The 13602-nt window shown below is 45.2% G+C and overlaps 1 protein-coding gene across 1 annotated transcript in view; it reads left to right on the top strand.

Annotated features, from left to right (window-relative positions):
* The first annotated feature begins 577 nt into the window (after positions 1-577).
* The window catches only part of LOC126413320 (uncharacterized), a 268922-nt gene continuing 255897 nt past the window's right edge, over positions 578-13602 (top strand). Inside the window, exon 1 of the mRNA XM_050083220.1 lies at positions 578-2501. Within this exon, the coding sequence (XP_049939177.1) occupies positions 2373-2501 (129 nt within the window). The 5' untranslated portion in view covers positions 578-2372. The remainder of the gene's footprint in view (positions 2502-13602) is intronic.

Raw genomic sequence — 13602 nt, 5'->3', positions numbered from 1 at the left:
TAAGGGAAAGAAACTGTCGTCTAGGCAATAAATCCTGTAAGGATTACGTTTTTACCAACTGAGGTAAGGCACCCATAAAAAAGTTTGGTACGACATCCTGAGGTATCAAGGAATAGTTTATTTCGTTAACAGAGCGGAGTCTACTTGATAAAAAATTGTAAAAGTAGAATCAGATTTGACTGCAGTAAGCAGCTTCAAGTGGATGTAGATTGTGAGTGTTAGGTAGAGATGAACGTGGGTGCAACAATAGCGTGAGAGCCGCGTCAAATATTCCTTAGGACTGAAGACGACAATAACAACAACGACAGTAAATTACAGGCATCTGCAAACACTGGACACTTTGGTAAGAGACAGGAGAAGGTGCTAGACACCACTGTGGGGCTAGATGCATTGCGGCCGGCGTGTGTGCAGGCAGCTGTGCACTTTGCCGGCTGGGCTGGGCCGGGCCCGGCCGTGGCTGGTGGGGCGTCTCCCCAGAGCGGTGGAGGGGTCCCGTTACGTGTGGGCCGCGGCTGACTGGTTTCTGCTGAGCTCACCGGCTCGCCGTGGCCACTCAGTCACCGCCGGGCCCGCCTCACGCTCAGAGGTGCGACCGCTCCGCGCTACTCCGCGATCGCGTCGCTTCGCGTCTCCGCTCCGCCAGCGCCTCTTACGGCGTCGCCGCGAAACACTACCTGCAACCGCAGCAGCGCGATTGTCACTCGTTCGGCGGGCTGTGACAAGTGAACGACGACCGCCACACTACCGGCTTTCTCCATCCTCTTCGAGGGGTTGCGTAGTCAAGAAGGCAGCATTCAGTGTTTAAGGGTGGCTCGTCACCCCTTGTGCGCAACCCTCTGCGTTTGCCGGCTGATCGCCCAGCATACGTTACTGGCAACCTGTTCCAGCTGAAGCTCTCCACTGTAAAGCATAGCAGTCAGAGGCCGAATGTGTGTGTGATCAGAAACAGCTGTTCCTTCGTGCGTCATCTGCTATGCTTCCAGCCGGCGCCGACTTCGACGAACTTTGATCCGAAGCTCGTTCGAGAAATGAGCTCTAAATCTGCGGCGACTTCAAAGTGTCGGCTCGGCCAGTCTCTTCCAGCTATATTTTTGTGCTGTTCCTCTTTTCTTCCTCTGCAGTACTGACATCCTCACTACTTTACTTCAAAAGAAAAAAAAAATTGTGCTCTTTCGTCATCGTTAGAAGCCACAAGCAATTCGGACGAAGCGGAGCATTTAATCCCGTTTCCAGCGATCCAGCGCTCGCTCATTAACGCTGCACCCGTCATGTGGCTAGGAGATCAGTGCTCGCGAGTGCGTTTTATTTAGAGCTGTACATGTTAAACTCGTAATCGGTTTCGCGGGGCGAGCTATGCAGGGCATTTAAATGGATTTTCGAGAGGAAACGAACCCAGCGATTACCGAAGTCCTGCCTTCGTAATTGCGCTGTAAATGGGCGCCCGCACGGCTATTAGTCGGGGTTTCACAGAGATTGCGTTGGTACAGTGTCGTAGCTGTTGCGCGAACTTTTCCGCTTCCCCGCTGACGTTTGGTTACTGCGCTGTTCCGTGCAAAACTGACGAGTGAAGGAGTGTCATAGCTGTCGCAGGGAGGTTAATGTTTCCCCACTGATGTATGGTTATTACGCTGCGAGCAGAGTTGTGCGGTGCAAAATCAACGAGTGAAGATATCTCGATTCACAAGTGAAGGTTGAATAGCCCGAAGCGGTGGTGCAGTTACGAAGCGGCAAAAAATGTGGTAGGTACTGAATCAGCAGAGAGAAATGACGGTCAGGCTATCAGTAATGATGCCTTGAACCGAGATTTTCGTTTTTTTTATGTAATACGGAAGAGCTGAAATTGGTTACTTGACGCTTGTCTCAGTGCTAACTGGTGTCCCTGTTACGGACGCGAGTGCAAAGTGCAGCTCTGGAAATTCAGTTTCGTTCTAAGTGAGAGTGTGTGACAGTGATCGACGCACAGTGGTTGTACAGCTAGTGGTTATATGTGTTTTTCGTACTGCTGCTGCTTTTGCAGTCACAGAGTCCATTCCCCTGTGGACGCAACTTATGACATAGAAACAAACGTGTGACATCGGAACAAGACGGAGCCGTGTGAGTGCGCAAACTGGTCACGTCAGGTTCTCCAAGTGGTGCGGAGATAAGAGGAGGTAACGTCAGACGAGCCAGCGATTGCGGCGCCAGGCGGGTCCGTTTGCGACAGCGGCAGCAGCAGCAGCAGCAGCCGCACGACCGCACTTCCGGCAAGTGAGCCTGTCCGGCCAATCCGCCGGCGCGGCCCTCTTCCGGCCGGCTCCAGTCCAGTGCAGCGCGAGCGGTGACGGGTGCAGCGTGGCCACGCACGCGGCGCGCTGGTGTTCTCTGGAGGCCGGATGGCGGCCGCCGCCGTCGTCGTCAAGAAACCCCTGGCGGGCGCGCCGGCCCCGCCCTCGAGACGCGAACGTCGACGGCCCCGCTGCCGCTGCTGTCAGCCCGCCGTCTCCGCCTGCCGCCGCTTCTGGGTATGTGCTCCGTACGCGCTGCGGTCGTCCGCTTAGCTCGACTGCGGGCTCGTCCTGTTACTGACCGATTCCATTCGCAGTGTACTAAGCGGGACGGAACGCTAAAACAAACCACGGCGCATTTTAAATGGCGGAATTGACACACATCGTCAACGCAAAGGAACAGAACGTGGTCTCTCGCGAAGGTTTCTTCACTCGTCAAGCGTCAATGTTTATGCTCGTAGAAGGGACGGTGACATGGTCTGCTAACATCGGAAGAAATCTCGCCGCCTCACTCGCGCTACAGTTGCGCGTTTTGTGGTTGGCTGGTTTAAAAGGGGGGAGGGAGGGGGGGAAGGGACATAACTGCTCGGTCATCGGTCCCTGTGTTTTGTGTTCAAATGTTCAAATGTGTGTGAAAACTTATGGGACTTAACTGCTAAGGTCATCAGTCCCTAAGCTTACACACTACTTACTCTAAATTATCCTAAGGACAAACACACACACTCATGCCCGAGGGAGGACTCGAACCTCCGCCGGGGCCAGCCGCACAGTGCATGACTGCAGCTCCTAAGACCGCTCGGCTAATCCCGCGCGGCTGCGTTTTGTGCTTTTCTGCCTTGTAGCAAGTAGAGGTGCGCAGGAACAGAGTTTTTGAAACCATCTATACGATGACGCAGTTTCGGGTCCCGGGTATATCACACCGCAGCCATTCAACCTGGTGGTCACCCTGTGCGAGTAATACACGAAAAAAAAAAAAAATCTAAGTTTTGCGTGAATGTTCTACAGGTAAGAGTGTATGGCCTGACGTACAGATTGTTGTGGGTTCGATTCTCGTCAGGTGCTTCAATTTCTTTTTTTTTTTTTTAAATCTCTGTCGAAATGACTCTGATCGTTACTTAATTCAATTAATTGCTTTAAACATATTTTTTGACACGTAATTTTAACGTTCGTTTTAACTTTTCCATTTGCGCATTATTTTTTATTCTCATCCTTTTTCATTTAGAATCTTTATACACGTCATTTTAATTACTTTTTGTATTAACTTTTGATTTAATTTACTGCGTTTCATCATCTTGTATTTTTGTCCATGTTAATACATTTATAATTTCTATTCGTCATTTCGCTTCAATATCGTTTTAAGCCGGCCGCAGTGGCCAAGCGGTTCTACGCGCTACAGTCTGGAACCGCGCGACCGCTACGGTCGCAGGTTCGAATCCTGCCTTGGGCATGGATGTGTGTGATGTCCTTAGGTTAGTTAGGTTTAAGTAGTTCTAAGTTCTAGGGGACTGATAACCACAGCAGTTGAGTCCCATAGTGCTCAGAGCCACTTGAACCATTTTTTAATCGTTTTAATTGTAATTCCATCATTTGCGTTATTAGTCCATAGTGTATAGTTTTAAATATTGGTATCAGGATTACCATTCAAAAAATTTTACGTCTTATACGTAACGAATAACACACTTTTGACACCATTGCACAGCCAATATAAAAAGATTATTTCATATTTTGTTCTTTTAAACGACAGATCGGCATTTTCAATGCTTTAAATATCATGATCGATAAGTGAAAATGATTAAAATTAAATGCATAAAGATTCCAAACGAAAAAAGATAGGAAAAAGTAAGAGAAAATGAAAAAGTTGATACGATGATTAAAATAACGTGACAAAGGATTAGAAAATTAAAAAAAATCACCTTTAAACTAAGTAATTGAATTAAATAGTCAATGTCATTGCGATAAATATTTAAAAATATAATTTTTTTTAAATACCTGTCGAGATTCGCACTAACAACCTTTTACTCGTCAGGTTCGTATGTTACCGAGAACATCACAAGGTCGATATACCTAATGTTATTAATTTTAAGGCTCTAGAATGTCACGAAAAATTAACAAATTTCGACGATTACAACCAAACCAAGGTCCACCAAGATGAACGGTTGCGGCGGTGAGATACGTGGCACCCTGACCTACATTACCGTACAGATGGTTTCAAAAATCTGCCTTACCTTTGGGGAACTCTCCTTGTAAGTCGTTCTCATATTGTTATCCTCGGTAGCATAATAGTAAAGTTGAAAACTACTATGGATCGTAATTCTTCGGGTTAGGTCACCACTTAGCCGCAGGATTTTTATCTGACACTTGTTTATATCTACATATATCTTATGGTGTGTGACGGCTGGTGCTCTGTGTACATGTTTCACTTCCCCGTTTTTCCAGTTCCCGTCGAGAATAGATCGCTGGAAGCCTCCGTGTGTGCTCGAATCTCTCTAATTTTACATTCACGGTCTTTTAGCGAGATATACGTAAGAGTCTCTCAGAAATTTTGGTATATCCATTGTGGATGACGAACTGCGACTGTGATTTAAATTGGCGTTTATCTGGTAATAAATATGCAACCAGTCGTTTTTTTACGATTTATTCAACCATGAACATGTTTTCCAGCCACTGCAGGTTCATTTTCAGATGGAGGTGTTACAGGAATATTATGTTGTGGACCATACAGAAAATCCACTACCTTATCAATTGAAGACATGAAGTCTGCATATTAGTCTGCAATCATTTTATTTTTATCACTTTTATTTTCACAAGTCCGTCTTGATCACATAGATTTCTTTACACTTTATGACTGGTTCGGCGATAAGCCGAAACCGGTCATAAATACACTCCTGGAAATGGAAAAAAGAACACATTGACACCGGTGTGTCAGACCCACCATACTCGCTCCGGACACTGCGAGAGGGCTGTACAAGCAATGATCACACGCACGGCACAGCGGACACACCAGGAACCGCGGTGTTGGCCGTCGAATGGCGCTAGCTGCGCAGCATTTGTGCACCGCCGCCGTCAGTGTCAGCCAGTTTGCCGTGGCATACGGAGCTCCATCGCAGTCTTTAACACTGGTAGCATGCCGCGACAGCGTGGACGTGAACCGTATGTGCAGTTGACGGACTTTGAGCGAGGGTGTATAGTGGGCATGCGGGAGGCCGGGTGGACGTACCGCCGAATTGCTCAACACGTGGGGCGTGAGGTCTCCACAGTACATCGATGTTGTCGCCAGTGGTCGGCGGAAGGTGCACGTGCCCGTCGACCAGGGACCGGACCGCAGCGACGCATGGATGCACGCCAAGACCGTAGGATCCTACGCAGTGCCGTAGGGGACCGCACCGCCACTTCCCAGCAAATTAGGGACACTGTTGCTCCTGGGGTATCGGCGAGGACCATTCGCAACCGTCTCCATGAAGCTGGGCTACGGTCCCGCACACCGTTAGGCCGTCTTCCGCTCACGCCCCAACATCGTGCAGCCCGCCTCCAGTGGTGTCGCGACAGGCGTGAATGGAGGGACGAATGGAGACGTGTCGTCTTCAGCGATGAGAGTCGCTTCTGCCTTGGTGCCAATGATGGTCGTATGCGTGTTTGGCGCCGTGCAGGTGAGCGCCACAATCAGGACTGCATACGACCGAGGCACACAGGGCCAACACCCGGCATCATGGTGTGGGGAGCGATCTCCTACACTGGCCGTACACCACTGGTGATCGTCGAGGGGACACTGAATAGTGCACGGTGCATCCAAACCGTCATCGAACCCATCGTTCTACCATTCCTAGACCGGCAAGGGAACTTGCTGTTCCAACAGGACAATGCACGTCCGCATGTATCCCGTGCCACCCAACGTGCTCTAGAAGGTGTAAGTCAACTACCCTGGCCAGCAAGATCTCCGGATCTGTCCCCCATTGAGCATGTTTGGGACTGGATGAAGCGTCGTCTCACGCGGTCTGCACGTCCAGCACGAACGCTGGTCCAACTGAGGCGCCAGGTGGAAATGGCATGGCAAGCCGTTCCACAGGACTACATCCAGCATCTCTACGATCGTCTCCATGGGAGAATAGCAGCCTGCATTGCTGCGAAAGGTGGATATACACTGTACTAGTGCCGACATTGTGCATGCTCTGTTGCCTGTGTCTATGTGCCTGTGGTTCTGTCAGTGTGATCATGTGATGTATCTGACCCCAGGAATGTGTCAATAAAGTTTCCCCTTCCTGGGACAATGAATTCACGGTGTTCTTATTTCAATTTCCAGGAGTGTATTTATATTTACAACAGATCTGAAGATGGCGATAAGCCAAAACCGGTCATAAAGTGTAAAGAAATCTATGTGATGAATACAGACTTGTGAAAATAAAAGTGCTAAACCCACTACAAGTGATGTTACAATTAACAGTACCTCATGCCAAGCGAACCAACTTAAAACTGTTTTCTTCAGGTCATCTGTAAACCGTATGCTCCGCGCCTTATCAGTGAAAGATGCGTGTAAAGAAAGAAACATACTTAAATCTATAGCCCAAAATAATGCTTATAATGCCTCTGTGATAAACACTGTAGTTGAAAAAATCCAAATTAAACTCAAGGAACTACTATCACCATTAGAAACTAAGAAAGAAATGCCAAAATTTGTCTGTCTTCCGTTCCTTGGCAAAGTGTCATATAAACTTGCAAATCTTTTCAGACCACACCACATAAAAATATCCTTCCACACTGACAGTAACTACAAAATGAAAATGTACACAATAATAAATCCACTGGAGTTTGACATAAAAATTCTGGCGTATATAAACTCATATGCTTCTGTTCTTCCTTCTATATAGGCCAAACAGGGAGCAATTTTGCAACCCGCTACAAAGAACATATGGGTGCCCTTCGACTTAAAAACATAAATAAGTCCAGTTTTGCATCACATGTTGCTCATTATGAACACTCTGTTGATGATATCAATGACAGTCTTTCTATGCTACACATTGCTCAGAAAGGACTACAGATGGACCTCCTTGAACAATTAGTAATTTTCATCTACAAACTAAAACCACCCTAAAAAATCCTGAATGAACATACTGAGTCAACACAACACCTTTTCTTCCAGAATTTCCAGAATATCCTGGCACCAAAACAACAAAATGACAATAATTCATCTTCCTGCATAAATCTTGTTCTTCTTGGCGTATAGCGACTATGGTATTCTGTAACTTACAAAAAGTTTTTAATTATATGTTGAATATTCACCTCTTGGCTGTTTACCTTTTGTATGCAGCTAGCAACATTTGCTGAAATGTAAAATCTGTACTAGTAATGTTTGTATCATAATACAAAGCATCTCTTGCCAAAGACTATTATGTAGTAAAGAGCAGTATCTGTCATATCCATATTATTTGTAAAAACATCGAATGTTTGCACCCTGTGAGCCAGTGTAAAGCCAAGTGCAGCTACATACTGTGTTTATTCGTGTACATAGCTTAATAATGCACGTTATAAGAAGGAATTTGATGTGAATACCACAAGGCAGTGCACTACAAGTACCTAAAACATAAAAAACTTTCGTATTCGTAAATGTTTCGTCACCGATTACTAAATTTTCGTCATTTCCACCAGCAGCACCAGCACTGAATCTAGCTACACTTTGTTCACAAGATAATGTTTCTGTAATACCTCCGTCTGAAGATGAGCCTGCAGTGGTTCTAAAACATGTTCATGGTTGAATAAATCGCAAAAAAGCTACTGGTTGCCTATTTATTACCAGATAAACGTCTTTTAGAAACGTACGCTCTCGGAACTTCAATAATAAAGCACACCGCGATACAGGACGCCTCTCTTGCAGCGTCTGCTGCTGGAGTCAAGTGAGCTTCTCGCGCCGCTTTCGCTCTTTCTAAATAAAAAGGTAACGAAACGCGCTGCTCTTCTTTGGATCTTCTTAATTTCCTCTATCAATGCTACGTGGCACGGGTCCCAGACAAGCGAGCGATATTCAGGTATCACTTCCTTCATTTCGAGAAATGTTTATTGATGTGTGAAAAATACCGTGTTGCTCCGTAGTTTGGGGTGTAAGCTAAATTGTAGGTGCACCTGTAGCTGGCTGGAAGGCCTTCAAACTAGTCTTCATGCTGCTGAGTGCTTTACCTTGTTTTCGTGACATCTCGCAAAGGTTCCATGAAGACTTAACATTTTTCCTTTGCATGTTCTTCGACAAAGGCAACGGCCTTGCCGCAGTGGCTACACCGGTCCCCGTGAGATCACCGCAATTAAGCGCTGTCGGGCGTGGTCGGCACTTGGATGGGTGACCATCCAGGCCGCCATGCGCTGTTGCCGTTTTTTCGGGGTGCACTCAGCCTCGTGATGCCAATTGAGGAGCTACGCGACCGTATTGTAGCGGCTTCGATCAAGAATACCATCATAACGACCGGGAGAGCGGTGTGCTGACCCCACGCCCCTCCTATCCGCATCCTCCTCTGAGGATGATACGGCGGTCGGATGGTCCCGATGGGCCACTTGTGGCCTGTAGACGGAGTGGTTTTTTTATGTTCTTCGACAAAATTCCGGAATATAGTTTCAAAATAAAGGATTTAACATTGATAATGTTTATTAATGGCCAAATCATTATTCATAGCCGATGTGCTTGACAAAATCTAAATGAAGACAAAATTCTGCCGAGGGCTGGATTGAAAAAAACCTTAATGTAATTACTGAACGTAGCCTATAAGGCTGTTAAAATATTTATTGCTGTCTCAATTTCTACATTTTGTCGTTATCATTCATTGAGTGATGTTAAAGACCGCTCTACAACACTAAAGTTGTGGCAATCTGGAACACAGCTTTCAGCTGCTCGAATCCAAATACATATGGTTGTATAAGTATGCTCGGTTTTCCACAGACCAATCTTCACAAAGTTAGAATAATGAAAGAATAAGAAAAGTGTCGTCCAAACATTTCAGAACGTGGAGAAAATATATACATAAAAACACATAACAGAATATCCAGGATCTGAACCAGATGGAGCATGAGTATTGCATAGGTAATGAGGAGATAACTATTAGTTACGCGGTGAACGGCGAAATAGTTTTGAAATTTCACGACAAATGATTCTGGGTCCTCTTGCCCCCTGCAACCGACTCCCTGACCCCAAATCTAGAAAACAATATTTAGAATTCGGTATGTAGAGGTTTTCCACCTAATCCATTGTGTGTTTTTATTCTAAGTACAAAGCAGTATTTCCTCTTCAGCAGAGATGATTTTCTCACTACTAAAACGATGTCATTTAATGGAAATTGTTTCACAAACTCATGGTATTTATGCACAATTTAGGCTATTGCTTTGCCCAGTTTTTGTAAAAAGTAAATTATTTTTGAGCTTTCAGATATCTGGCGTCATTAGGGGAAAGAACGCTGACAGGAAAAGTATGGAAGTCCGTATGAAACCTTAACAATGTTCCACGAAAATAAAATAAACATTAAGGAGACACAAAAGCACAGAATCCACTATCATTACATGTGTGAGCGAGAATAGATTGTTTCCGATGTCAGCACGCGACGCCACACTCTCCCCATCAACGTAAATATCCACAACTTTCTTCCCGAGAATATTTGATGTTCACGTCCCGCTCCTTTACATTGACAGTCTGCTTGGATGCCGGCGGTGGGAATACGTTGTGAAAAGTTTTGACGTTCCGTTCCGACATGTGTGAATCGACAGTCAAGTCTCAGTGAGGAAGCGATCTGGAACCAGCCACTGTATTTGTTTCCACAGCAAGTTTCGGTCCAAGGCCACTATTAGATCACTCTAAATATTTTTTCAATTTTCTACTTTCTATCTTGCAGGAAAAGTTTTCTTTATGTGGAGGATGTGCCATGCAGAGGCGAAACTAGCGTATGGTTTGTGACAGTCGAGAATGACAACGAACGGCAAATAGAAAAAAGGAAGAGGGAGGTGGAAGTAGGTGAGGTAAAAAGAAGACGAAGGAGAAGAGGAAGAAGAAGGAAAAGGAGTAGAGGGTAGTAAAACTGAAAGGCGGCGGAGGTTCCTGAAAGAAAATCATGTGACTGCCAACTGGCTCAATTGTCATGTAAACAGTGTACAGGAATGGTGATTTGGTGGGATTTACGTTAAAAATGTCAATATCGGTAACAGTATTCTCGCAATCGTTTAATGTTGAGGTATTTCAAAAGCCTCAACATAGAAATACGACGATGCTGTGTATACATTCCAGATGATTCTTAGATTTGAGATGCCCCAAAGCAATCGTTTGCACTATGCCAGTTGATAATGGCCATTAGGCTGCAAATAAATAAGTTTTACAGTCATTGGCGACTATGATGTCTTTTAAAAAATTAAGAAATTCTTCCTTGTTTCTAAACGCGAGCCACCTGTTGCCTACTACCCAATCAGTGACGCCATAGTGCGACTACCAATGTAGAATTTCGTGCCTCTGTTGCGACAGTGAGAGAAAAGGGAGAGGGGGAAACACTTTAACAGATTTCAGGCTACTTCTACTCACCAATTAGTTAAACATCCCCATCTGACGTATGATAGTCGACAGTGTCAAGTGTCCCCATTCCATGATCGCGGAAGATAAGATGTCGGATTACCCATTAGAATGGCGGACAATATAATGATTAGCGACTTTACGCCACCACAAATAACTATTCAAGTTGTTGTTGTTATTGTTGTTGGGCAAGCCTTGATCTATCTATACAACGTTCACCGCCCTCCGCCCCCCCTCCCCCCTCCCGAATTCTTCCCTTCATTATCAAACTGATATTTGGACATACTACGTGGAAAAGCAATGTAAAAAAGAGACGTCTTGGGTACATTAAGAAAAGGAGAAAGAAAATGACACCGCTGTGGTCGATATCAGTACGTTCACTTCTGGATAAATCGCCTTGAGACACAAAAGGCATCGAGTGCTTAGAGATGTCACGGAAGTGCAAAGTCGCGATGAGGATGGTACATATTCTCTTTTTTGCATTTTGTAGATTTTCTCAGTATGTGATTTAATAAGCAATGTATTCTTCTGTTTTGGCCACTTTCACGAAAGGACTGTTGCAGTATTTGCTTCATCGAACTGTTGCAGTATTTGCGTCATCGGCTTTGTTTCTTCCTATTGCATACATATTTTGACCCCTTCTTCTGTACCCAGTACTATCTGACAAAGAGATAGATCACATTTGACGTACTTAAATCATCTCACTCAATGCACAATTCGTCACCTCACATTTTGCACCTGTTTTAGTGTTTTCGTCAGGTTGTCAACGTCTGCCTTCATCTTGTTATGCGTGAAACCGGTCTCAAATAGTTGTTATTGCTGCCACTAAGTGAGTAATATGTGTCTAGGTCATATAAATATTAATAGACAAATTTAAAAATATACCTACGAGCTACAAACATCCTTTTGTTGCGCAGATGATTAGCTTAGCCGCCTTCATCAACTCGTAAACACTGATATGAAATTATGCACTACCTGAACTCGAGCGAACTTTCACCTCACGATCCTACTCGTATGATCTGGCTGGATACTAGGAAAGTAGTGTAGCATTAGTTGCACTGAGAAAGCAAGAAAGAACGCTGTTTAGCAACGAAATCAGTATTGAGACAGTCAAAATCGTTCTACTCTCTCTGACCAGGCGCCAGTTGAAAGAATTACACATGTAAAAAGCATACAGTGTGTCCTACGGATGGGTTTACACAGTTTGAACTTCAATAACTCGAAAAAAAGTACAAAGACTAGGAATTTCAAAGTCAAATAGATGGTCACGTCATTACTGATGATGTTTTAATCCTGAAGATGTTCAAAATGCCTTCCATCTGCAGCAACACAGCGGCTCTGTGTTATGGTTGCCATTGGAATGGATTCACAAGTAGTCACAATCGCCTCCCCCGTGTTATCCACCGTACGTGGTTTTGTGGTGTAGACGGCGTCCTTCATAGTTCCCTGCAGAAGGAAGTCCAGAGGCATTATATCTGGACATCTGTGTGGAAACTCAGTACTACGTCTTTGGCCCATCCACCTCTCAAGTAAACGTTTCATCCAAGGATTTTCGCACATCACGGTGATAATGTGACGGTGCATCATCTTGGTGAAAAAAAACAGTCTTCATCTCGGTACATTTGGTGAAGAGCCGGTACAATTCGGTCCTGCAACATGGTGAGTGCTTTACACCTGTCACTGTCCCTGAAGTCCTCTGATAAACGTGCCACAACACGCTGATAACCCAGGAATATCAACAAAAAATGGTTCAGATGGCTCTGAGCACTATGGGACTTAACATCTGAGGTCATCAGCCCCTAGAACTTAGAACTACTTAAACCTAATTAACCTAAGGATATCACACACAGCCGGCCGCGGGACTGCTACGGTCGCAGGTTCGAATCCTGCCTCGGGCATGGGTGTGTGTGATGTCCTTAGGTTAGTTAGGTTTAAATAGTTCTAAGCTCTAGGGGACTTATGACCTAAGATGTTGAGTCCCATAGTGCTCAGAGCCATTTGAACTATTTTTTTTTTTTTTTTTTTTTTTATATCACACACATCCATGCTCGAGGCAAGATTCGAACCTGCTACCGTAGCGGTCGCGCAGTTCCAGACTGAAGCGCCTAGAACCGCTCGGCCACGAAGATTGACAGCTCGTTCTTCTGTAACAAGGGGATTATCTCTAGCCAATTGTACATAGTTATGGCTACTGATGGTTCCATTCAACTTAAACGCATTAGATCAAACAGTGACATCAGCCGACTATTCAGTATCGCAAATCAATTCACAAAATTCGAGTCGCCCATTCGGATCATCGTCATTGATCGCGTGAAGCAACCTAGGAATGTAGGATTTCCACTCTACTTACTTTAAAATGCGGCGAACACTTGATTTACTTACACCTGATTCATGCACAGCTTGCCGTGTGGACTTTTTTGGAGATCTTGTGAAGGCCTGTGCCACTGCCTTAACTCCTCTTTCGTCCGCTACTGATATCTTCCTGCCACGCTGTCCCTTCTTCAGATCACACACATTTCCTTCCATCTCAAATCTGTCGCATAGCTTCGTTATTGTTACACGTGACACTGGCGCAGTACCAAACTCTGCCCGCCTTCATCTCTGCACTTCTGTCGTGTTTTCCTATTGCCAGTCAACTTTAAAATCCACTTTCTTTTCTTCAAGGACAAGTTTTCAGCCATTTTCTTATTTACATGCGGTTTATAGCAACTGAAGTCCGCCCCTATAGCTGAGTGATCAGGTTGACGGATTGCCGTCCTACGGGCCCATGTTAGATTTACGGTGGGGTCGGGGATTTTCTCCGCTCAAGGACTG

The sequence above is a fragment of the Schistocerca serialis genome, chromosome 7 (genome assembly GCF_023864345.2).
Source record: "Schistocerca serialis cubense isolate TAMUIC-IGC-003099 chromosome 7, iqSchSeri2.2, whole genome shotgun sequence".
NCBI classification, from domain to species: domain Eukaryota; kingdom Metazoa; phylum Arthropoda; class Insecta; order Orthoptera; family Acrididae; genus Schistocerca; species Schistocerca serialis.
This window is presented reverse-complemented; position numbering and strand designations above follow the sequence as displayed.